The sequence below is a fragment of the Bos taurus genome, chromosome 8 (genome assembly GCF_002263795.3).
Source record: "Bos taurus isolate L1 Dominette 01449 registration number 42190680 breed Hereford chromosome 8, ARS-UCD2.0, whole genome shotgun sequence".
In the NCBI taxonomy this organism is placed as follows: Eukaryota; Metazoa; Chordata; class Mammalia; order Artiodactyla; family Bovidae; genus Bos; species Bos taurus.
Window position 1 is genome coordinate 69841499 of NC_037335.1, and position 23727 is coordinate 69865225.

The 23727-nt window shown below is 51.4% G+C and overlaps 1 protein-coding gene across 7 annotated transcripts in view; it reads left to right on the forward strand.

Annotated features, from left to right (window-relative positions):
* Positions 1-8028: 8028 nt before the first annotated feature.
* The window catches only part of SORBS3 (sorbin and SH3 domain containing 3), a 29072-nt gene continuing 13373 nt past the window's right edge, over positions 8029-23727 (forward strand). Inside the window, exons 1-9 of one of the 7 annotated variants that reach the window (XM_005210232.4) lie at positions 8029-8170; positions 13049-13190; positions 13421-13538; positions 15003-15196; positions 17897-17960; positions 20558-20596; positions 21059-21152; positions 23186-23276; positions 23605-23691. In XM_005210232.4, coding sequence (XP_005210289.1) covers positions 8067-8170; positions 13049-13190; positions 13421-13538; positions 15003-15196; positions 17897-17960; positions 20558-20596; positions 21059-21152; positions 23186-23276; positions 23605-23691 — 933 coding nt within the window. In that variant the 5' untranslated portion in view covers positions 8029-8066. 7 annotated transcript variants of the gene reach the window in all.

Genomic DNA, 23727 nt, shown 5'->3' on the forward strand with positions numbered 1-23727 from the left:
TCCAGGGCTCTTCAGTTCAGTTCAGTTCAGTCCCTCAGTCGTGTCCGACTCTGTGACCCCATGAATAGCAGCACTCCAGGCTTCCTGTCCATCACCAACTCCCGGAGTTCACTCAGACTCACGTCCATTGAGTCAATGATGCCATCCAGCCATCTCATCCTCTGTCGTCCCCTTCTCCTCCTGCCCCCAATCCCTCCCAGTATCAGAGTCTTTTCCAATGAGTCAGCTCTGCGCATGAGGTAGCCAAAGTACTGGAGTTTCAGCTTCAGCGTCATTCCCTCCAGAGAAATCCCAGGGCTGATCTTCAGAATGGACTGGTTGGATCTCCTTGCAGTCCAAGGGACTCTCGAGTCTTCTCCAACACCACAGTTCAAAAGCATCAATTCTTCGGTGCTCAGCCTTCTTCACAGCCCAACTCTCACATCCATACATGACCACAGGAAAAACCATAGCCTTGACTAGACGGACATTTGTCGGCAAAGTAATGTCTCTGCTTTTGAATATGCCTTCTAGGTTGGTCATAATTCTTCTTCCAAGGAGCAAGCGTCTTTTAATTTCATGGCTGCAGTCACCATCTGCAGTGATTTTGGAGCCCAGAAAAATAAATTCTGACACTGTTTCCACTGTTTCCCCATCTATTTCCCATGAAGTGATGGGACTGGATGCCATGATCTTCGTTTTCTGAATGTTGAGCTTTAAGCCAACTTTTTCACTCTCCACTTTCACTTTCATCAAGAGGCTTTTTAGTTCCTCTTCAGTTTCTGCCATAAGGGTGGTGTCATCTGCATATCTGAGGTGATTGCTATTTCTCCCGGCAATCTTGATTCCAGCTTGTGTTCCTTCCAGTCCAGCATTTCTTTCTCATGATGTACTCTGCATATAAGTTAAATAAGCAGGGTGACAATATACAGCCTTGATGTACTCCTTTTCCTATTTGGAACCAGTCTGTTGTTCCATGTCCAGTTCTAACTTGCTTCCTGACCTGCATACAGATTTCTCAGGCAGGTCTGGTCTGGTATTCCCATCTCTTTAAGAATTTTCCACAGTTTATTGTGATCCACACAGTCAAAGGCTTTGGCATAGGCAATAAAGCAGAAATAGATGTTTTTCTGGAACTCTCTTGCTTTTTCCATGATCCAGCAGATGTTGGCAATTTAATCTCTGGTTCCTCTGCCTTTTCTAAAACCAGCTTGAACATCAGGAAGTTCACGGTTCACATATTGCTGAAGCCTGGCTTGGAGAATTTTGAGCATTACTTTACTAGCGTGTGAGATGAGTGCAATTGTGCGGTAGTTTGAGCATTCTTTGGCATTGCCTTTCTTTGGGATTGGAATGAAAACTGACCTTTTCCAGTCCTGTGGCCACTGCTGAGTTTTCCAAATTTGCTGGCATATTGAGTGCAGCACTTTCACAGCACCATCTTTCAGGATTTGAAATAGCTCACCTGGAATTCCATCACCTCCACTAGCTTTGTTCGTAGTGATGCTTTCTAAGGCCCACTTGACTTTCACATTCCAGGATGTCTGGCTCTAGATGAGTGATCACACCACCATGATTATCTGGATCCTGAAGATCTTTTTTGTACAGTTCTTCTGTGTATTCTTGCCACCTCTTCTTAGTATCTTCTGCTTCTGTTGGGTCCATACCATTTCTGTCCTTTATCGAGCCCATCTTTGCATGAAATGTCCCCTTGGTATCTCTAATTTTCTTGAAGAGATCTCTAGTCTTTCCCATTCTGTTGTTTTCCTCTATTTCTTTGCATTTATTGCTGAGGAAGGCTTTCTTATCTCTTCTTGCTGTTCTTTGGAACTCTGCATTCAGATGCTTATATCTTTCCTTTTCTCCTTTGCTTTTCGCTTCTCTTCTTTTCACGGCTATTTGTAAGGCCTCCCCAGACAGCCATTTTGCTTTTTTGCATTTCTTTTCCATGGGGATGGTCTTGATCCCTGTCTCCTGTACAATGTCACGAACCTCATTCCATAGTTCATCAGGCACTCTATCAGATCTAGGCCCTGAAATCTATTTCTCACTTCCACTGTATAATCATAAGGGATTTGATTTAGGTCATACCTGAATGGTCTAGTGGTTTTCCCTACTTTCTTCAATTTCAGTCTGAATTTGGTAATAAGGAGTTCATGATCTGAGCCACAGTCAGCTCCTGGTCTTGTTTTTGTTGACTGTATAGAGCTTCTCCATCTTTGGCTGCAAAGACTATAATCAATCTGATTTCGGTGTTGACCATCTGGTGATGTCCATGTGTAGAGTCTTCTCTTGTGTTGTTGGAAGAGGGTGTTTGCTATGACCAGTGCATTTTCTTGGCAAAACTCTATTAGTCTTTGCCCTGCTTCATTCCGTATTCCAAGGCCAAATTTGCCTGTTACTCCAGGTGTTTCTTGACTTCCTACTTTTGCATTCCAGTCTCCTATAATGAAAAGTACATCTCTTTTGGGTGTTAGTTCTAAAAGGTCTTGTACGTCTTCATAGAACCGTTCAACTTCAGCTTCTTCAGCGTTACTGGTTGGGGCATAGACTTGGATTACTGTGATATTGAATGGTTTGCCTTGGAAACGAACAGAGATCATTCTGTCATTTTTGAGATTGCATCCAAGTACTGCATTCGGACTCTTGTGTTGACCATGATGGCTACTCCATTTCTTCTGAGGGATTCCTGCCTGCAGTAGTAGATATAATGGTCATCTGAGTTAAATTCACCCATTCCAGTCCATTTTAGTTCCCTGATTCCTAGAATGTCGACATTCACTCTTGCCATCTCTTGTTTGACCACTTCCAATTTGCCTTGATTCATGGACCTAACATTCTAGGTTCCTATGCAATATTGCTCTTTACAGCATCGGACCTTGCTTCTATCACCAATCACATCCACAGCTGGGTATTGTTTTTGCTTTGGCTTCATCCCTTCATTCTTTCTGGAGTTATTTCTCCACTGATCTCCAGTAGCATATTGGGTACCTACTGACCTGGGGAGTTCCTCTTTCAGTATCCTATCATTTTGTCTTTTCATACTGTTCATGGGGTTCTCAAGGCAAGAATACTGAAGTGCTTTGCCATTTCCTTCTTCAGTGGACCACATTCTGTCAGATCTCTCCACCATGACCCACCCATCTTGGGTTGCCCCATGGGCATGGCTTAGTTTCATTGAGTTAGACAAGGCTGTGGTCCTAGTGTGATTAGATTGACTAGTTTTCTGTGAATATGGTTTCAGTGTGTCTGCCCTCTGATGCCCTCTTGCAACACCTACCATCTTACTTGGGTTTCTCTTACCTTGGGTGTGGGGTATCTCTTCATGGTTGCTCCAGCAAAGCACAGCCGCTGCTCCTTACCTTGGATGAGGGGCATTTCCTCACCGCTGCCCTTCCTGACCTTCAACGTGGAATAGCTCCTCTAGGCCCTCCTGTGCCCTCGCAGCCACCGCTCCTTGGACGTGGGGTTGGTCCTCTTGGCCGCCGCCCCTGACCTCGGACTTGGGTAGCTCTTCTCGGCCGTTCCTGCGCCATCGCAGCCTGGCACTCTCGGCCACTGCCCCTGACCTCGGACATGGGGTAACTCCTCCAGGGCTCTTATCCATTCAGTAATTCTGTAAGTCAAGGGAAAGGCTGCTGCTTGATGTCTGGTCTGGTCTCTGGTAATGCTAATTCTGCTAATTCCCCTCTCAAGTAAAGGAGTCCCATCACAATAAAAGGAACCTCTTTCCTTGACCTCCTCAGCTCTCTAGTTTTCAACCTGCTTTGCTGGCTGTGGTGTTGGTTCTATTCCTCCCACTCAGAACCCACTTCCTTATCCTGGCCTCCTTCCTGGCACTCGGCCTCTGCCAACTCACTCTCAAGTCCCAGCTCCTTCTATGGCATCTCCGGCAGAGGCCGCTACTTGAAGAAAAGGAAGAAAGACATCCCAGAAAACACACAGTCTTTACAAAAGATAAAAATAATTTCTATTAGAGCAGTTTGATAGCTTTGCATTTGATCCTAATAATAGACACAAATGAATTCCATCTTGCGAGAAGTCAAATAAGCCAAAGAGGAGTCAAGTGTTGAACCCCTAAGAAAGGAAGTGTCAGGCCAGCTTTTAATTCCTCTGGGAAGTAGAAATAACAGGAGGTGCTGTGGATTCATAAGAAAAATAACTCCTCTGGCCAGGTGGGGGTTAGGGGACAGGCTCTTTAGACTAGAAAAGGCATCAGTGAGGAGATTCTATCAGTTATGGCAGTAGAGGTAGAAAGTGTCAGTCAGGACCGACCAAGCCCAAGTAAGGTGATTTCACCGTCAGTACAGACACAGCAAGGACCACAGTGCAGCTTTTGGGCTGGAAGACAAGCCCAGATTGCTCATTCCGAAAGAGCCAAGTATGCATGTTGGGCTCTTTGCAATCTCAACAGCATCCTGACTTAACAATGTCCTCAGCCAAATCCTCAGTAAAATAAGGTAATATTTGCCCTTATTTCAGTCTTTTTTTCTTATTTTTATTAATTGATTTACAATGTTGTTAATTCCTGTTGTACAGCAAGTGATTCAGTTATAAACATTCTGTTTTTAATATTATTTTACATAACGATTTTTCATAGGGTATTTTTTTAATTGGAGGACAATTACTTTACAATGTTGTGTTAGTTTCTGCTATACAACATGAATTGGCTATATGTATACCTATATCCCCTCCCTCTTGAACCTGCCTCCCACCTCACCCCATCCCACCCCTCTAGGTCATCACAGAGCACCCAGCTGAACAGACATTTTTTTTAAGCCTGAAAATTAAGAACTCAAATGCAAATTTCTATTTACCTCTCACTACATCTAGATCCAATCTGACTTTCTTGCCGGCTCTATGTAATTGCCTGATCTTCTTATCACAACTTTCAGGTTTTAGAAAGAAAATCTGTTCCATTTTGATACAGGGGATTAACACTGGTAAAATTATTCTTTTTAATGTGGCTGTGCTTCAGGAGAAGGTTCATTTTTAGAATTCGAGGAGGTGGAAAGACAAGGTCATTCTATGTTTGGAGGCCAGACCTCTTACCTCGTGGTGTCCACTGGCCAGCAGATCAGCCTCCTTATCTCCCTTATCTCAGTTTACCTGCTGGGAAAGAGTCATGCAGACCTACTTTTCCAGCTCCTGGTCTGTGTGCCTTCTTTGTGGCTGAGTTAACTTGGCTGGATTTTCCCTCTGAGGTCATCATTTATTTATCTTTCCCTTACAAAATCTCTCTGAAGAACTGACAGCCACTCGCTCTGCTTTTCTGTCCTGAGAACTAAAAGAGGTTCATCCAGCTCAGTTCTTCTCAAAGACATCCCATCTGCACATTGTGCTTGTTTGCTCATCTATAAAAGGAGGGGGAGAGAGAACAGTCGTTAGTGTGATGTCCGTGTAAAGGCCTCCCTGAAGATAGACTAGATAATTGGACAAAAGTCTGAGTTCTCTCTCAGCCTTCAGGGTTTGGACGTGGCTGACTCTGAGAACCTTGAATAGATGGCTGTTACATCATGTGTGCGCTATGGAAAGATTTGTGCCAAGCTGGCCCAAAGGCCTCATTCTCTGTCCCAGGGGATCCATTCACTGTGGTTACCAGGCTCCAACGAGGACCACAACTGACCTGTAATGGGTATTTTTTCCCTAGCACACTTGGGTTAGGCCACACCACTGTCAGCTTCAGAGGGTCTTCCAAGACCCACAGTGGGTCACTCGTGTTCCCCTTCTGTTGCTCCTGCTTCCATGACTGTTTGGCCTCATAGAAGCTCTGGTAGAACTTGGCTGGCAACATAAGCAAAAGTCAGGTGTGGACCCAGGAGAAAAAAAGATGAAGTCCAGGGGATGAAACAGTGCAGACCTGTACTCCTGTCTCTGATGTGACTTGTTTTCAGTTCCTCACTAATGGGTCACCGTGGCCTTGCCCTGTAGAGAAGTCCAAAATCCTCAAAAGGAACAGGGCTTTCTATGCTAATCCATTCTGGTTGGTCTGCTTTGCTCAATGTCCCTGGCAGGAAGAAAACACTCTTCTGAGAGCACAAATTAAAACCTGCTCATAGCCTAACTAGACTCTATAGCAAAGTTTGTTCATTCCTGTGGAGAGGAAAAGAAGGAATAGCAGATGCTCTTCCTCCGTCTAATATGGGGGGACTGAGGCACAGAGCCAGGGGGCCACTTGGCTGTTTAGGGCTGATCTGACTGTGACATTCAGACTCCAGACTCCCAGCACCAGACACTCTTCAAGGACTGAGAGTTCAGGGTCTTCTTTTTAAAAAAAAAAATTATTTTTAATTGTAGGATAATTGCTTTACAATATTGTGTTGGTTTCTGTTGAGGCAGTCCTAGCATGGGTTGGAAAAGAATTTCCAGACAGAGCATTTCAGAAGGCAGTGAATTTATTAAGAACAAAGAGCAGAGATAATGTGGGTACTTGCAAACGCAGTGGGCCGACCTCCTGACAGACCAGGGAAAGCCAATGCTTTTCGTGGGTTAGTGGCCAATTTTTATAGCCTCAAGACAAAATTCCTGCCAAAAGGCCAGCTTTAGGTGATTGGTTAGGATGCTATAGGATGAGCACTGGGGTGGCCATTTTTGCCTAATATGGGTCAGGGAGTTTGCTGGTGATGATCAGGGGGACTTTGAGCAAGATTACAAGGGGGCTCAGTCAGCTTCAGAGGTGACCTTTGTTCTGGGCTCCACTTCTGTGGCCTTGGTGCAAGGCCTCGCACCTGTGGCCTTGGGGCAAGACTCCACAGTTGCTTCCACACATCAACATAAATCAGCCACAGGCAGATACACACGTTGCTGAGAGTTCAGGTTTATGTCTTCTGGGATGCCTGGCTTACTTTTTCTCACTTGAGAAACGAAACTGAATTCTCTGCTCACCGTATTCACTTACATTAAAAAGCTACTTAAATGCTCTTTCCATTCATCCTTTCTTTTGGTGACTGAGGCTGATGTTCAGAGCCACCCACATTCCTGTATGAACACCTACCCTCTTCTCCCCTTCCATGTAAAGAGCATAACATCTACCAGTAGTCTCTTGGCTAATCATCCCTGAGTGTGGCAGGCGTGGACAGACCTCAGTTGACATGGGGGCCGTGGGGGGATAATCCAGGGAACAAAAGGTGGCGGCCTCGGGGGGCAGGGTGGGGGCGGGGCACGCGGCCAACCAGGATCAGATAGCTAGAAAAAACAGAGCGGTTATGTAACAGTGTTTACTATGGCTCAGGTGGCTCTGAGAAGACACAGGCAGCAGCCCCCCTGACAAAAGATGGTGCCAGAGCCCCGGAAGAGTCAGAGGGAGGGAGGTCCCTGTCAGGCGATAAGGCAGTCGCCAGAGGAGAGAGTGCACTGGGATGAAAGGAATCTGCTCTGTTGTTGGCGACAGCCCGGTCACCTGGGATGGCCCTCCCTAACCTCAGCTTCTCCCTGAGCCATGCCAGCTCTCTGCCCCATCAGGCCAGCAGCCAGCGAGCTGAGGCTGGCAGGAGGAGTTGAGAAATCAGACACCTGGCTTGGGGCTGAATCTCTGGATGTCACGACTCTTTTCCTTTTAATCTCCCACTTTTCAAAGAGAAAGGATTCTTCTCCCTAAAGATGAGCAGAAAAGGAGGCGTCAGTTCATTTCCTTAGACTCTGTGCTCCCACCGATTGCTCATCCTCTCTTCCATGAGGCTGTGGGTTGGAGGGAGCTCCTCCTTGGTCCAAGTACACAGCCTCTGACTCTCAGAAGGAGAATGATTCCTACAGGCACCATGGCACAGCAGGTTCTGACCTGAGACAGAAGGTGATAAGCCCAGCAGGACCTGAAGCAGACAGGCAGAAGTCAAAGCAGCTCAGGTCTCCGGCAGAGCTTCCCCCACTGCCTCCTACAAAGCTGGTTACTGGACTCCCCATTCCTATAGAGATGAGGCTGGTAGCCAATCCCCCGCTCCTCACCCATGGCTGCCTCCTCCCCCTTGTGAGAAACAGGAAGCTGGGGACCTTTGTCGGCTCAGCTGCACCCTCTACATTAAATATTTATCTTGGAGTCCAGGTCAGAGCCCTAGAGAATAAGAGAAGCTTGCTGCTGGTGAGAAGCGGGTATGGCCAGGATTCCTGGAGTAGGAAGATCGTCAGCTTCACCATCTTTGGAGAACAAGGAAGAACACGAAAGAGATGTGGCCCTTAACCACCAGGATCCTGACAGGTGGGGAAAAAACTGGTGACAAGGGAGATGGGCACAAGCTTTGTCCCTCAAGGAGGGAAGAGGGTGGTGCTGGGGGTGAGTAGGTGTCCGAGCCTTAGGGGAAGGGCAATGCACTGCCGCCTGCGCTCAGGTACTCTCAAAGCTCCTCCCTCCTCTCTGACGCTGACTGCTGTGGGCAGAGGTTATCCCGCCCATGCCCGTCCCTACAGCTTTCCTGGAGAATCAGAGATTCTTCAAAGTGATCTGGTTCAGCTCCCTGCTGTTGTTTAGTTGCTGAGTCCTGTCCGAGTCTTTTGTGACCCTGTGGACTGTAGCTTGCCTGGTTCCTCTGTCGAAATTCCTAGGCAAGAATACTGGAGTGGGTACTCAGTGCAATAATTACTTTTATGAAGATTCCCCACAATTGGCAGACTTGGAACTCCTGAAATCATTTAAAAGCTCTTTCTTGGAGACCTTGGATCTGCCTTGGAGTATGTACCCAGTGGTGCCAGGTCTGCCAGTGCAGCCAGACAGTTTCCACGCGGCAGCCCTGCAGACACTGGAAGCTAGGTGGCACGCCTCTCTCTTTCTCTAGCTTCTTAACCTAAACCTCCCCTCCTTCCGCGCTTTACATGTGAGATTGTTTCAAGCTGGTTCACCGCAAAGCAGACAGCTTTTTTAACCTGAATCAGGGAATGATATAGCTAATAGTATCTGTGATGGTAGGGATTTAAAAATAAGGTTTCATCTTTCTCCATTCCCTTCCTTCTCAACTTTTGTACTGAATGGGAAACACTCTGAAGTGCATGGTGGCCTCAGAGTACCAGTCTAACTCCTAGTTATCGTTTATTTGCTAAGTTGTGTCCGACTCTTTGTGACTCTCTGGATTGCAGCCTGCCAGGTTGCTCTGTTCATGGGATTTTCCAGGCAAGAATACTGGAATGGGTTGCCATTTCCTTCTCCAAGGGATCTTCCTCATTCAGAGATCCAACCCATTCTCCTGTATTGGCAGGCAGGCTCTTTACCATTGAGCCACTAGGGAAGCTCCCTAACTCCCTGTAGGTCCTAACAAATGGTTCCATATTTTCATAATCTATAATTGATCGCTTCCAAAGTAGATCTGAGATTGCCCAGTAGGTATGTACGATTTAGTTGATTTGGGGCATGGGGTCTCAGAGCCAAGCCAAGGACTAAGAAGTAGCATCCCAGAGTCTGTCCACTAGCAGTAAGCATTCATTAATAGTAAAGCATTCATCAAACCTTCACTATAACAGGCTCTGTGCCGGCACAGAGGCTCTCTCACACAGGGGAGAAGGGGTAGTGGGCATGGCCAGAGGGGATGAGAGCCAATGGGCCCGGGCTCTTGGGACCGGTGTCAAAGCAGTGGGAACAGCGGAAAAGCAGCAAGATCAAAACAAATACGGTGTATGGGAACACCAAGACCCCGGTAACCCCATCCCTGCCAAAGGGACCTCGCCCTCATCCTCTTCAGGGGCGCGACACGCCCAGCGGGCCGCTGCCTCGGTCCAATTTCCTCCCGCGGCTGTCCTCCGCGGGGCCTGCACGTGTGTGAGCATCCGCCCATTGGCCAGTGCACGCGTGTGTGTGTGTATGTGTGTGTGTGTGTTTCTGTGTGCACACGCCTGGGACGCGCACTCACGCAATCAACCCTGTCTTCAAGAGAGGAGGGAAACGGCCGGGCCTTAACTCGGCCCACTAGGCCACTCTGTCCGTGCAGCGACCTTATCCCGGCCCCAGCCTGTCTGCATCCGGGTCCCGTATCAGTGGCTGGCTCGACCCGGGTTCTTTAATCACTCCTGCTCTCTGTCCTGGCTCCGCCGAGCAGCGGCTCCCTTCCCACCCGCTGGAAATGTCGCTGGAAACTCTGAGTGCCGCTCGCTGGCCCCCGCCCCCGCCCGACGCCAGCCCTGCGGTGGAGGCGGGGGAAGCAGCTGGGAAACCGGAGCGGTCTCCCTGGGGACCCTGGACCGCCTCTCTCGGCGCCGCCTCGCGGCCGACCCGGCCCCCGGCAAGGCCCACAGCGTCCCCGCGGCCCGCCCGCTCGCACCCCGACGGGGAGCTCTCTGGCGCCCCAGCCGGCCGGAGCCCCCGCCCTCCACCCCAGTCCGGCCCAGGGGCCAGATCACAGGGAGAGACACACTCCGCCCGCACGCCTGCCGGCCCCGCGCGCCTCTCACGGTCCTTGCTCCCAGCGCTCGCCCTCGTCCCCACTTCTCCGGCCCCGCCGATCCCCCTCTTCCTCCTCGGGCGCCCAGCCTCGTGGAGCCCGTCCTGACCGGGTCACAAGGGCGGACGGCACAGCCCGGACTTCTCCCTGCCCTCCTTCCCCGAGGGCCCGCCGCGGCCGCGCCAGGCAGGAGCCGCGCAGAGATGCTCTTGTGTCCTCTCGGGCGTCCGCAGTCCCCTCCACCTGCTCTCCTGGGAAGGTAGGTGCCCCGGAGGAGAGGTGGCGGAGAGGAGGCGGGGGCTGCAGTCGGGGAGGGACCCGCACTCCAACCCGGGGCAACGCGGGAAGCCCCTCCCTCGGGGGTCCTGGTCCCAAACTCTGGGGGAGGGAAAGAGGTGAGAAGTCCCCCCTTAATCCAGATGAGACGAAATTCGAGAAAACCTGAACTTGTCCACGTGGACTTGTAGCTGGAAAATACCCCTGGGATGCACCTAAGGCGCAAGCCCCCAAAGTCAAGGCAGTTCTTGGAGGGAGGGAGGAGTCTGCCAACTACAGTGGGCTATTTCACGTTTTTCAGCCGTTAGCGGGGAAGGGCTGCCCGATTTCAGGGAGAACCTGGGGATTTGCTGTCCCCCTCTGTTCTCTGCCAGATGCGGGACCCACTACCCCAGTGCCTCTATCCTCCCTATGAGAAGTCCTCCTTATCACCTCCTGGTACGAGAGGAACACTCAGCCCATCCTTCCCCACCCACTCCTGCATATCCTGAGAGGTGCATCACAGGGTGCTGTGTTAGGGAGAGTCAGACAGCTGGGCGACCAAGGATGAGCAGCATCTGAAGAATCAGACCTCCTACGGGCCTCTTCCTCCTGCAGGGCAGTTCTCAGGGAATGCAACAGAGTATGGCAATGAGAGGGAAGGAGGCTGGGTCAGCTGATGATCAGGGCTGCCTGTGCTGACCTTGCATTTTGGCCTCCGTTGTCAGCTGTCTAGGGTGGGGTTGCGGCTAGGAATCAGCATGCCTCAGGGCTCCAGATCTCCTACTCTCCCCTGCCTCAGTTTCCCCGCAGAGAGGGGGAGAGTAGCTGGGAACTGGGGTGTGTCTGCCTGTTTTGCTTTTGGTAGGAGTCCTAATTGGATCCAGCTGGTGAGCTGCCCCTCCTCCAGCCTCAGCCATTCACTCTCCCCCACCACCCCAGCTAGGGATGGGCCCGGAAAAGCTGTGTCCCCAGTAGGTCTGCTCAAATGTCAGAAGGAATTGCCACTCCCTGACTAAAGTCAGAGAGCTGCCCCCAGCTTTGTTTGTACCCTACAGCCCCACCATGGCTGAGCAGAAACTGGGTACAGCAGTAGTCACAGCCCCCAAGGCACGTTCATCCGCTCTGGTCTTCACAACACTTACACTGCTCCTGTGACCCCCCAGCTGCACACCACCTCCCACTGCATACCTCCCACCTACTATTCAGCTGAACCTCCTCTGTACTTATAATTCCCATACTGCTCATATGACCCCCGACCCAGTAACCCTGCACAAGCCACGTTCTTACATTCCATCCACCATCTTAAGTATCCACCGTGCTAACACTCCATGCTACACAAACAGCACCTCACAAGGTCCTTGCCACCCTCCTGGAGCCCCTAGATCCCACAGGCACACGCAAGCCTTAACTCTAAACAAAAGTGCCAGAACCGGTCCAGCGCCAGAAGGTGGCCGAGGTTGGCTCAGCCTCTGGCCACGTTCAATAGGACAGGTGAGGGGGGACAAGACGGCCTGGGCAGCTCGGCTCTCTGGTAGAAAATCCCCATTGCCTCCTCTCCTGAATGTGGGAGCCCTGTCTCTTGACCTCACCTTTGCCTGGGGTGGAAGGACCCAGCTGGCCAGTCTGGCATGATGCTCCCTGGAAGACCCTCTGTCCAAAAGACAGCCTGGAGGTGTAGGAGAAAGTGGGGTGTGTGCACACCTCTGTGTGTGTGCGTGTGTGTGACAGCACCACCTCCCTGGAGCTGGCCAACTCCCCACTCACCCACTAACTCGCTGTCCAGCCCAAGCCCCGGCCCAAGCTGCCTGACCTCTCATGGCACCCTGAGTCCTGTGAGGCTTCGGTCTGAGCCAAGAGGCCAAAGAAGGGAGCTGATACTACTTTGAGCTCAGAACAAATGGTTCCTGCGGACTGGACATGCCCAGCCTCCCTAGAATCTTGGCCCCGCTGGGCAGTGGGCGGGTGGCCGCTTCCCACCCCACTGCCTGACTAACCCTTTGTGCCCTCTGGCAAGCAGATGCTCACGGGGCCTGGGGGTGGCAGAGGGAACTGAAACAAAGTCCTGGTACCCGGGCCCGCCTCTACCAGCTGCCCCAGTTCCCTCTGCCTTCCCTCTGGGGGAGAGGGCCGTGTTGTTCAGTGAGAGCCCCAGAGGGGCAGGCCGCTGGAGGTGTGCTCCCAGCCAGCCTCCCTCCTCCTCCTCCTTGCCTGGCCTCCCCCTCCCCCACTCCCACCCAGAGCTCCTGCCTGAGGCCTAACAAGCAGCCCATTGTGCCTCTAGGAGCCTGCACGGGCAGCCTGAAGGCGGGTGCCCACAGCGGCCTGTTTCCTGGGTCTCTGAGCTCCCACCGAGTTGGCCCGACCCCCTCCCTCCCACAGCCCCAAGGTTGAACCCAGAGGACAGGGGCAGCCTGGACCCAGCAGGGCTTCCCTTACTTCTTCCTTCCCCACAGAGGACACGCCGAGGAGCAGCTCTCCAGCCCTGACCCGAGCATGCAGGCCCCACCCTACAGCCTCCCAGCTGGGCTCAGCCTGGATGACTTCATCCCGGGCCACCTCCTGGCCCACGTAGGGTCATCCACCCGGGGGACACGGGTGAGTGAGACAGCAAGGGAGCGGGTACTATGGGCCCCTAGTTGGGGAGGGGGGCTCAGGACAGGTCAGGGGGCAGCAGGAGGATCAGCGCGGGAAGGGGGGTGGATGACAGCTCTAGAGAGCCTCGCTGGTTCACCAGACAGGGTCCAGCCCTCATCTTTTAGCCATCCCTCCTGCCCACCTGCAGAACCCTCTGGGCCTGAGCTGCTGCTCCTGGCCCCTCCCCACAGGTGCCTGTGATCCGGAATGGTGGCTCCAACACCCTTAATTTCCAGTTCCATGACCCTGCGCCCAGGACCGTGTGCAATGGGTACTTCCAACCGAGGAGAGATGCTTCCAGACACCCAGGTGGGTCTGCTTGGGAAAACCAGCTCCAGGGTTAGGGGTTGGGGAGAGGGGTTCAGTCAGAGGTTCTTGGGCTCAGCCTTCTGGCACTCACCCTGGGTCAGGTGGAGGGACAGGAGGTGGGTGAAAGTCTCTCAAGGCCCTGGGGCCAGTGAGCTCAGCTCACCACCCCTCCCTGTAGGCACGTGCTGGCCTGTAAGAGTGAAACTGCTGTGGTAGAGACCAGGCTGACACATCCCTTCCCCTGCCTCCCCCACCCAGTGCCAGGGGGAAGGAAATGTGCAGGGAACATAGCCTTAGGCCAGGGGGACCTCCAGCAGGCCAGGGGATGGCTTGGATTGGGAATGGAGGCTGAAGGAATGTGAGCATAGGTGGGTTGAAGAAGGGATGGGCGCTGAACACAAGACATGCCCCCTAAGGGCTGCCCCCATCCCCCATCTTTATGCAGCAGCCCAGCAAAAGGTTGCAGAGACAGCTCTGGGACTCTGCCAGCTCCTGGGCTCCTATGAGTCAGCCCAGCCCAGCCCAACCCAGCCCACGGGGTCTGGGAGATTCCTGGAACCTCCTGTGTGCACGTCCACCCCCAAGGCCCCTCTCTTTAGGAGGATGGCAACATTTATAGAGCATTCCTTTGAGGCAGCCAATGTGTTGAGTAGTTTACACATTTAACAAATAGTCAGTAAGCACATAGAAAATCCTGGACACTGTAAAGACACTTTCCAGGTCTTACCTCACTTCATCCCTCCATAGCCTAGCAAGATAAGGTGTCATTATTAGCATCTTCTCAGTGAAGGACCCGTAGGGATGTTCAGTCACAAAGGCTGAGCTGAGGTTCAAACACTGGTCCATCCTGCCCTGAAGCCCTTTTGTTGTTACACCCGGAGGCCAAAGGTGCTGGTGAGTGAGTTTCTGCCCCTGGTTTGTCGATTATGTTCAGGCACTGTCCTGAACACAGTCACACACATTAGATCTCCCTGCAGCTCTGCTGTGACTACCCTCATTTTACAGAAGTTGGAAACAGAGGCACGGTGAAGTTGATTGCTGTGCCTAAGACACACAGCCAATAGGTCTGCATTCAGGTCTTTGCCCCCAGCCCCCGGCCCTTTTCTGCCACACCCCACTGTCTTCCCCAGCTAGAGATGCCTCTAGCATTCTCTGCATGTGACAATTCTAGCTCTCATTCTAAAAACTCTGAGGACATCCCCAACAAAGCAGGGTGGGTTGGGAACGGGCATAGATTTCTCAAGATAAAATCCATTTTCATTCACTTTAACTAAAAAGTAAACAAACAGAGCCCTGTGGTCCTGCCAAGGATGGGGACATTTGTAGAGTCTGCGTCATCAACTTAGACAAACAAGGAGTTGTTGAAACTTTTGAACCCACAGGGCTCAGTGGTCTGAGGAGATGAGGGACAAACAAGACTAGGTGGGGCCTCTTTGCTGAAGCTCCTCTCCATGTCCCCCACAGACCCTGCTTGGTATCAGACCTGGCCGGGTCCTGGGAGCCGGCCCCCTGGGAACCAGAAGACCCCTGCCTCCCAGCATTCCCAGAAGTGGTCAGCCACATGGACCAAGGACAGCAAACGGCGGGACAAGCGCTGGGTCAAGTATGAGGGCATCGGGCCCGTGGATGAGAGCGGCATGCCAATTGCGCCCCGATCTGTGAGTCCAGGGCTGGGGCTGCTGATAGGTGGGGCCCAGGGGTCCACCCTGAGCTCCACCTCTGATACAAAGGCTGTTCCCAAACCATACCAGACTAAAGCAGGGGTTCAACCATTATGGGTCTGGGGCATCATGAGCCCCATAAAATTATGAGCACTCTGGCATGTCTGAGTTGCACAAGTGATTTTTTTTTTGGCGGGGGGGGTGGGGGTGGGCAGTTCTAGACTACCCCATAGGTTCTCAGTGGTAGAGAGCCACTACTGTAAGGGCTGACCCTGGCAGGGACTGCCCCGCTGCCCCATTCACGGCCCTGGGCCTGGCATGGCACTGGTGAAGTGGTTGCTGAGTAAGTGACTGACTGAATGGGTGAACGAGAGAGTCCTGAGTGAGGCCTGATGGAGCAGCAAGCTTGGAGGATCTGAAGGATTCATGCTGGGAGGACCTGCCCTTCCACCACTCCCAGGCCTATCCTGAGCCACCTGTCTGCCTCTAGTTCCTTATCGGAAACTCAGATTAGTAACATAGCCCTCTGCTTCCCAAGGTTCTTTGGCGTCACAAGTGAGGTCAGATCAGATCAGATCAGATCAGTCGCTCAGTCGTGTCCGACTCTCTGCCACCCCATGAATCGCAGCACGCCAGGCCTCCCTGTCCATCACCAACTCCCGGAGTTCACCCAGACTCACGTCCATCGAGTCAATGATGCCATCCAGCCATCTCATCCTCTGTCGTCCCCTTCTCCTCCTGCCCCCAATCCCTCCCAGCATCAGAGTCTTTTCTAATGAGTCAACTCTTCCCATGAGGTGGCCAAAGTACTGGAGTTTCAGCTTTAGCATCATTCCCTCCAAAGAAATCCCAGGGCTGATCTCCTTCAGAATGGACTGGTTGGATCTCCTTGCAGTCCAAGGGACTCTCAAGAGTCTTCTCCAACACCACAGTTCAAAAGCATCAATTCTTCAGCGCTCAGCCTTCTTCACAGCCCAACTCTCACATCCATACATGACCACAGGAAAAACCATAGCCTTGACTAGATGGACCTTTGTTGGCAAAGTAATGTCTCTGCTTTTGAATATGCCTTCTAGGTTGGTCATAACTTTCCTTCCAAGGAGTAAGCGTCTTTTAATTTCATGGCTGCAGTCACCATCTGCAGTGATTTTGGAGCCCAGAAAAATAAATTCTGACACTGTTTCCACTGTTTCCCCATCTATTTCCCATGAAGTGATGAGACCGGATGCCATGATCTTCATTTTCTGAATGTTGAGCTTTAAGCCCACTTTTTCACTCTCCTCTTTCACTTTCATCAAGAGGCTTTTTAGTTCCTCTTCACTTTCTGCCATAAGGGTGGTGTCATCTGCATATCTGAGGTTATTGATATTTCTCCTGGCAATCTTGATTCCAGCCTGTGTTTCTTCCAGTCCAGCGTTTCTCATGATGTACTCTGCATATAAGTTAAATAAGCAGGGTGACAGTATACAGCCTTGACATACTCCTTTTCCTATTTGGAACCAGTCTGTTGTTCCATGTCCAGTTCTAACTGTTGCTTCCTGACCTGCATACAGGTTTCTCAAGAGGCAGGTCAGGTGGTCTGGTATTCCCATCTCTTTAAGAATTTTCCACAGTTTATTGTGATCCACACAGTCAAAGGCTTTGGCATAGGCAATAAAGCAGAAATAGATGTTTTTCTGGAACTCTCTTGCTTTTTCCATGATCCAGCGGATGTTGGCAATTTGATCTCTGGTTCCTCTGCCTTTTCTAAAACCAGCTTGAACATCAGGAAGTTCACAGTTTACATATTGCTGAAGCCTGGCTTGGAGAATTTTGAGCATTACTTTACTAGCGTGTGAGATGAGTGCAATTGTGCGGTAGTTTGAGCATTCTTTGGCATTGCCTTTCTTTGGGATTGGAATGAAAACTGACCTTTGCCAGTCCTGTGGCCACTGCTGAGTTTTCCAAATTTGCTGGCATATTGAGTGCAGCACTTTCACAGCATCATCTTTCAGGATTTGAAATAGCTCAACTGGAATTCCATCACCTCCACTAACTTTGTTCATAGTGATGCTTTCTAAGGCCCGCTTGACTTCACATTCCAGGATGTCTGGCTCTAGGTCAGTGATCACACCATCATGATTATCTGGGTCGTGAAGATCTTTTTTGTACAGTTCTTCTGTGTATTCTTGCCATCTCTTCTTAATATCTTCTGCTTCTACCAGGTGAGGTAGAGGATGTGAAATACCTTCCTACCCTACCCCCCACCAATACTGTTTATTTTTCATTACATAGAAACACATATTCTTTGTAGAATCATCAGAAATACATAAAAACAAAAAAATATAAGCCACCCCAGATCTCACAATTTAAGGCTCATCATTGGTGGAGATTCTTCCATATATCTGGGTATTTTTTTTTATAATTGAAAAAAAATTTTTTGGCCATGCCACATGGGATCTTAGTTCCCCAACCAGGGATTGAACCCATGCTCCCTGCATTGGGAGCACTGAGTCTTAACCACTGGACCACCAGGGAAGACCCCTTCTATATATCTTACTCAAACATAACAAACTACACGGAGGTATTGTTACTAAAGATGTCACAACAGCCCACCCAGGGGGGCTTCAAGGGTGGCCAGAGAAAAGACTCAGTGAGGAAAAATGTCTGTGGCTTGATTTTGGGAGGGTGGCCTGACTTTGCCTTCTTTGATCCCAGAGTGTTGACAGCCCCAGGGACTGGTACCGAAGAATGTTCAAGCAGATCCACCGCAAAATGCCGGGTGAGACCCCTTTCTGGGGCCCTCTCTCTGCCTGAGTGGGCTTGGGAGCGAGAGGCGGACAAGGAGACTTAACCTGTCCGGAAAGTGTCTCCACTCACCCCAGGCTCTGTCGTAAGTGGTCGCTAAAACAGACCAAAGGAGGGAACCGCCAATCTCCTCCCTGTATGGGGAACAGTGACCAGACGCTGTCCCCAGTCAGGGTCTGGGAAGCCGTGCAGTCACACATTCGTTCAGTCAGTCCCTTAACCGTGTGTTCAGCACTTGCTGTTTGCTGACTACTCTTCTAGGTGCTAAAGACAAAACAGGGAACAAACAAAGGTTGTTCCTGCCTTAGCGAAGCTTAAGACAGAAGGCGTCACAGAGTAAATGCACAGACATTTAATATGGCAGATGGTGGTAAGGGCTAGGGAGAAAAGGTCGGGAGGGTGCCCAGGGCAGGAAGGCTGCCACTTCACGCGGGCTGGTCAGGAAAGGCCCCTGAGAAGTGGCTTCTGAACTGAGAGCTAAGGTTGTGAAGGAGTTGTCCCTGCAGGGCTAGGGGAGGAGTGTTACTGCATGGGGAGCCTGGGGAACCCTGAGGCAGAGCAGGCCAGATTTGTTCTGGGGCCACAGAGAGGAGCTGGACTGCAGTGAGAGGGGCACGTGGTGGAGATGGAACCCAAAGATGCTGGGGTCAGGTCACCCAGGGCCTTGGGCTTTTACTCTATAAGAACTGAGGAGCCCCCAGGAGGCTTTGAGCTGAAGAGTGAGTGACAGGCTCTGACAGGTGGTGGCTGAAGTGACTCCCTCTGGCTGCCAGGTGGGGAAGAGATGGGGCCGGGTGGAGGCAAGGGACCAGTCAGGAGGTCTGTCCAGAATCCAGGCTAAAGACGACAGTGTCTCAGATCAGGGCAGTAGCAGCGGGCCTGATGGAATTCTGGAGACAGAATCATGGTAATTTGATGATGGATTGGATGTGGCATGAAAGAGACCAGTCAGGGATGACTTTAAACCTGAGTGAGTCCATGAAATTGCCCTTTATAAATGTATATACACACAGGAAACGCAGGGAGGGGTTGTGTGTGTGCAAGTCTTAAGGGGCTTTCAGTTTTAGATACGGTTCATAAAAGTGGCAGTTGATGTTTGACTCTTTAGTGATCCCACGGACTGTAGCCCACCAGGCTCGTCTGTCCATGGGATTTTCCCAGGCAAGAATGCTGGAGTGGGTTGCCATTTCCTTCTCCAAGGGCTCTTCCCCACCCAGTGATCAAACCTGCATCTTTGGCATTGAAGGCAGATTCTTTACCACTGAGCCACTGGGCAGTTGATAAACAGGTCTGTAGTTTCTAGGGTGAGGCTTAAGCTGTAGATGGAAATACCAAGCACCCACTCAAAGAGATTTTTGGTGTAAAGGTTCCCCAAGTAGCTCTGATGTACAGCTAAGGTTAGGAGTCCCTGAATAGACAGTATTTTTTAAGGTAGAAGACTGGACCAGATCACCCAAGGAGATGGAGAGACAGAGGCCCAGGGACTGAGCCCTGAAGTACTTGCTTGGAGAGATGGGCAGGAATCAACTAGGCTGCCTGGGAAGGGGCAGCTTGGGAGGCAGGAGGAAAACCAGAGTAGTCTCCCTGAAGCCGAATGACAAGAAATTTCTAAAGGAGGAAGTGAACCTGTGTGACTGATGCTGCTGCTGATCAAGTGGGACTGACTATTTGATCTGGTAACATGGAGGTCACTGGAGTCCTTGACAAGGGTGGCTCAGGCTGAAAGCCTGCTTATCAGGAAGTGGAATTGAAGACACTGAGTTTCTTATGGCCAGCATGCATGCAACCCTATGAACTGTAGCCTGCCAGGCTCCTCTGTTCATGGGATTTTCTAGGCAAGAATACTGGACTGGGTTGCCCTGCCCTCCTCCAGGGGATCTTCCCAACCCAGAAACTGAACCTGTGTCTCTTATGTCTCCTGCATTGGTAGGTGGGTTCTTTACCACTAGCGCCACCTGGGAAGCCCCTTATGGCCAGTAGTTGGCTGCAAAGGAAAGCAGAAAACTCCAAGAACTGGAGGAAGGTGTGGGATCCAGAGAGGGGGGTTGTGGTTTGCATTTAAGGTCAGGGCTGTAGTTACGTGTCTGTGTTCCAAGGAAATCAAGAGGGTTGGCTGGTCAGTAGCTCTGCCTTGGAGGCCCCAGAGAGTCCTGAGCACCTTGAAGAGTGGGTCTGGGCAAAGGGGGAAGATTTAGAAGAGGGTGCAGAAAGGGCAAGAGGGTGAAGGGGAAGTGGAATTCTCTAAATTGACCTGGCGAGGGCAGGTCTCCAAAGGTCAGGGAGAGGGTGTGTGTGGGAATGTAGGGAGGGAGGGGCAGGAGGGTTTGAGCAAGGCCACTGCCCTCTTGGCTCGCTGGGGTCCTAAGGCAGCCAGAGGCATTTCAAGCCCTCCTGAGAACTGCCCTCCTAATTCCTTCCCTCCCTCGAGACATTTTTTAGGCTCTGACTCAGCCCCTGGGCCCCTGCTCTAGGCAGGAGGGACTGGGAGCCTCTGGGGCTGCCTCCCAGGGCTCCCCATCCTTGTCCTCGCTTGCTGTCCCCACCCTGATCGAGTCCTTTCTGCTACCCTAGACCTACAGCTGGACTGGACCTTCGAGGAGGCACCCAAAGGTGAAGGCAGGGGTTGGGGGGTGGCATGCCCTAGCCTGGTGCCTGCATTTACCCCTCCCTGCAGCCACGCCTGGCTTTGGGGCTCCCCAGTTGGCTCAGCTCAACTTGTGAAGTTTGTACAGCCCATTTCCATGAGCTCCAAATCCCCTGGTCCATGGTATTAATAATTCAGAGCCCCTGAGTCACTGTCCAGCAAATGCCTAGCCCTGGCTCTGCTTTCTCTGGGCCTCTCTTTTCTCACGTGTAAAACAGGAACACCCCAGAGATGTTTCAAAGGTTTGGTAAAGAGTGTAAAGCTCTTGGCACCCAGCCCATAGTTACTGGTCCAGAGCATCACCCCTGTTCCCACCAGCCACCCAGGAGCGTGGGTAGGGGTGGGCCAGAACCTTCTATGGTCACCCAGGTGCCCTCAACCCCAGCTTTCACCTTCCATTGCTCCTGTTTATTTTCTCTCACTTTCAGTGGATTCTTCCTGTGCCACCTCTGCAGACTCAAGGCATCCAGGGCCCCAGCAGAGACCACCTGCCAGGCCAAACCAGATGTCGCCTCTGAGCGGGTGAGCCATCAAGGGGAGGGCCCCAGAGCTTCAGAGGGGTGCTGGCTTCCTTGAGGGGACTGGCACCCCCTGGTGGCCACAGCTGGCACAGTCTCGCACCAGGCCAGCAGGCTCCTGCTCATGGCTTTGCCCCTTCTTAGCGTTCCCACTGCTTGAGATCCTCCATGCCACCAGAGCCGAAGGGGGATGACCTGACTGCTGTTTGTGGTCAGGACCACCTGGGATGCCTCTGTATTTGGCAGCAGGAATTCATCACCCCAAAGGTCCATGCCTCATTTGGGGTGGAGAGCGGGGTAGCCTGTGGCTAGGTGTGGACCTGCAGCCATCCATTCTGAAGCCTGTGAGAAAACAAGGGGCATAGAGGATCACAGGCTTTGTCCCAGATGCCACTTAGAGAGGAACCCTGCAGACAGGTCAAGGACGCAGTGCATCTTTTCTAAGCAAACCACACAGGCTCAGCCCGAGCTGCAGGGGCTCAGCCCAACCTCAGGAATCAGGAGGCTCTCTGTCACAGTGTCACTAATGAGTTTCTGATTCCTTTCTGGGAACAGAGTGACCTCATTAGCCTGGCCTTAACTGGGCTGTGGCTCTTGGCATCATCAATAAGGTAGAAACTAAGATTTGGTCAAAATTTGGACCCAGATTTCTGGATTCTTGCCTGGAAAATTCCATGGACAGAGGAGCCTGGCGGGCTACAGTCCATGGGGTCGCAAAAATTTGGACGCAACTGAGCACGCACGTGCACCTCTGGATTCAAACCAGTGTGCTGCACTAGCCACGTGACCTTGACCAAGGTAACCAGTCTAAGCTTCTCTAGCTCCATCTGTTAAATGGGAATCAGAGGGTGGCATGAAGATCAAAGTACACTGCAAGTCTCCACAAACATGATTATCATACAAGCTTGATTATGACTAGTTGTTGTTGGTGTTCAGTTGCTCAGTTATGTCCGACTCTTTGTGATCCCATGGACTACAGCATGCCAGGCTCCTCTGTCCTCCACTGCCTCCTGGAGTTTTCTCAAATTCATGTCCATTGAGTCAGTGATGCTGTCTAACCATCTCGTCCTCTGTTGTTCCCTTCCCCTACCTTCAATCTTTCCTAACATCAGGGTCTTTTCCAATGAGTCAGTTCTTCCCATCAGGTGGCCAAAGGATTGGAGCTGCAGCTGCAGCATCAGTCCTTCCAATTATGACTACAGCTTCCTTAAATTAGGAACAATGTATTCCATTCTCATATCACTGTTGTTAGTGATGTTCTTCCTAGAGTAGAGTCATAGTAACAGCCGACAAATCCTGCCCCTCCCCTCAGACATTCCATCACTTGATAAGCTTGGTACAGTGGTTCCACTTGGTGGAAATATTCAAATTCAGCAGAAACTGGAAGATTTCAGCCAGCCAAGAAGGGAGTCCCGGAAGGACACTCAGGTAACTGTGACAGATGACATCGATGATCTAGCACCTCAGGGAACTGAGACCTGTGGAGCAGAAGTAACTTGTTCAGAGCTCTGGGGTCAGGCCTGCAGGCTCTTTCCCCTGACCTGGGTTTTCCCGGAACTAAGATGTAGTCTCACACCCTTGAGTATGGGTGCAAGACCACTTGGTCATGGCGACCAACTTCATCGAAGCTGCACAGACGTACATACCCACAGTCATGGGGCCAGACAGAAGCCAAATGCAGGGTATTTCACCAAGGCCAGCAGGAAAGGGACTGGCCACTTCTGGAGCAGATGTGTATGTGTTACCCCTGTCTTGGGTGTCTCAGGTATGTTCCCTCACCTAAGATTCCCCACACCCTTATAAAGGTGGGAGTCATTCTCATAGGTGTTGAATCAGAGGCTCTGAGACCAAAGGAGACACAGCTAAGTGGTGGGACTGGAATTTGAATTCAGAGCTAATAACATTTTACTATTTAACACTGCTTCCACAGCCCAGAGCAGGTGGGGAGGGGGTGCAGCTCCCTCTCCAGGACTGTGTGCTCACACCTGCCTCTGTTTCCCTAAAACGAAACTGAAAGATGTCTTTGCCTTTCTTTAGAAGAAGCTGGGACGTCTCTGAAGAGTCTCTTAGAAGCACCTTCAGTTGCAGTCCTGGAGCACCCTCCTCCCTGCACCAGACCTCAAAGCAGGTAGCTTGCCCAGCATCCCCTCTCCCTGCCCAGCACTTCTCCCGTCACCATGCTCTCTGGTCAGGCTCTCTGCTGCAGTAGTCGGTATAGTCTGTATAGTCCATGGGGTCGCAAAGAGTCAGACACAACTGAGCGACTTTCGCTTTCTGCTGCAAGCACAGGTAAAGCTGTTCTTCATCTTGGAGCCTGTGCAGCCAGAAGATCCTGGAATTCTGGGGAGGGTGCTGATGGGCACGGAAGTGGACAGTGGCTGAAAGCCTGCTTTTCAAGCCTGGCCAGTGTCCCAATACCCCTCTCTTCAACCTGATGCCTACTCCCTGCCATGCAGGTGCTCAGACGCCAAGAGAAAGCGGACAATGTCTGGACGGAAGAATCCTGGAACCAGTTTCTGCAAGAACTAGAGACTGGGCAGAAGGTGTGTGGGCCTGGTTCTCTGGAAAAGGATGTACCC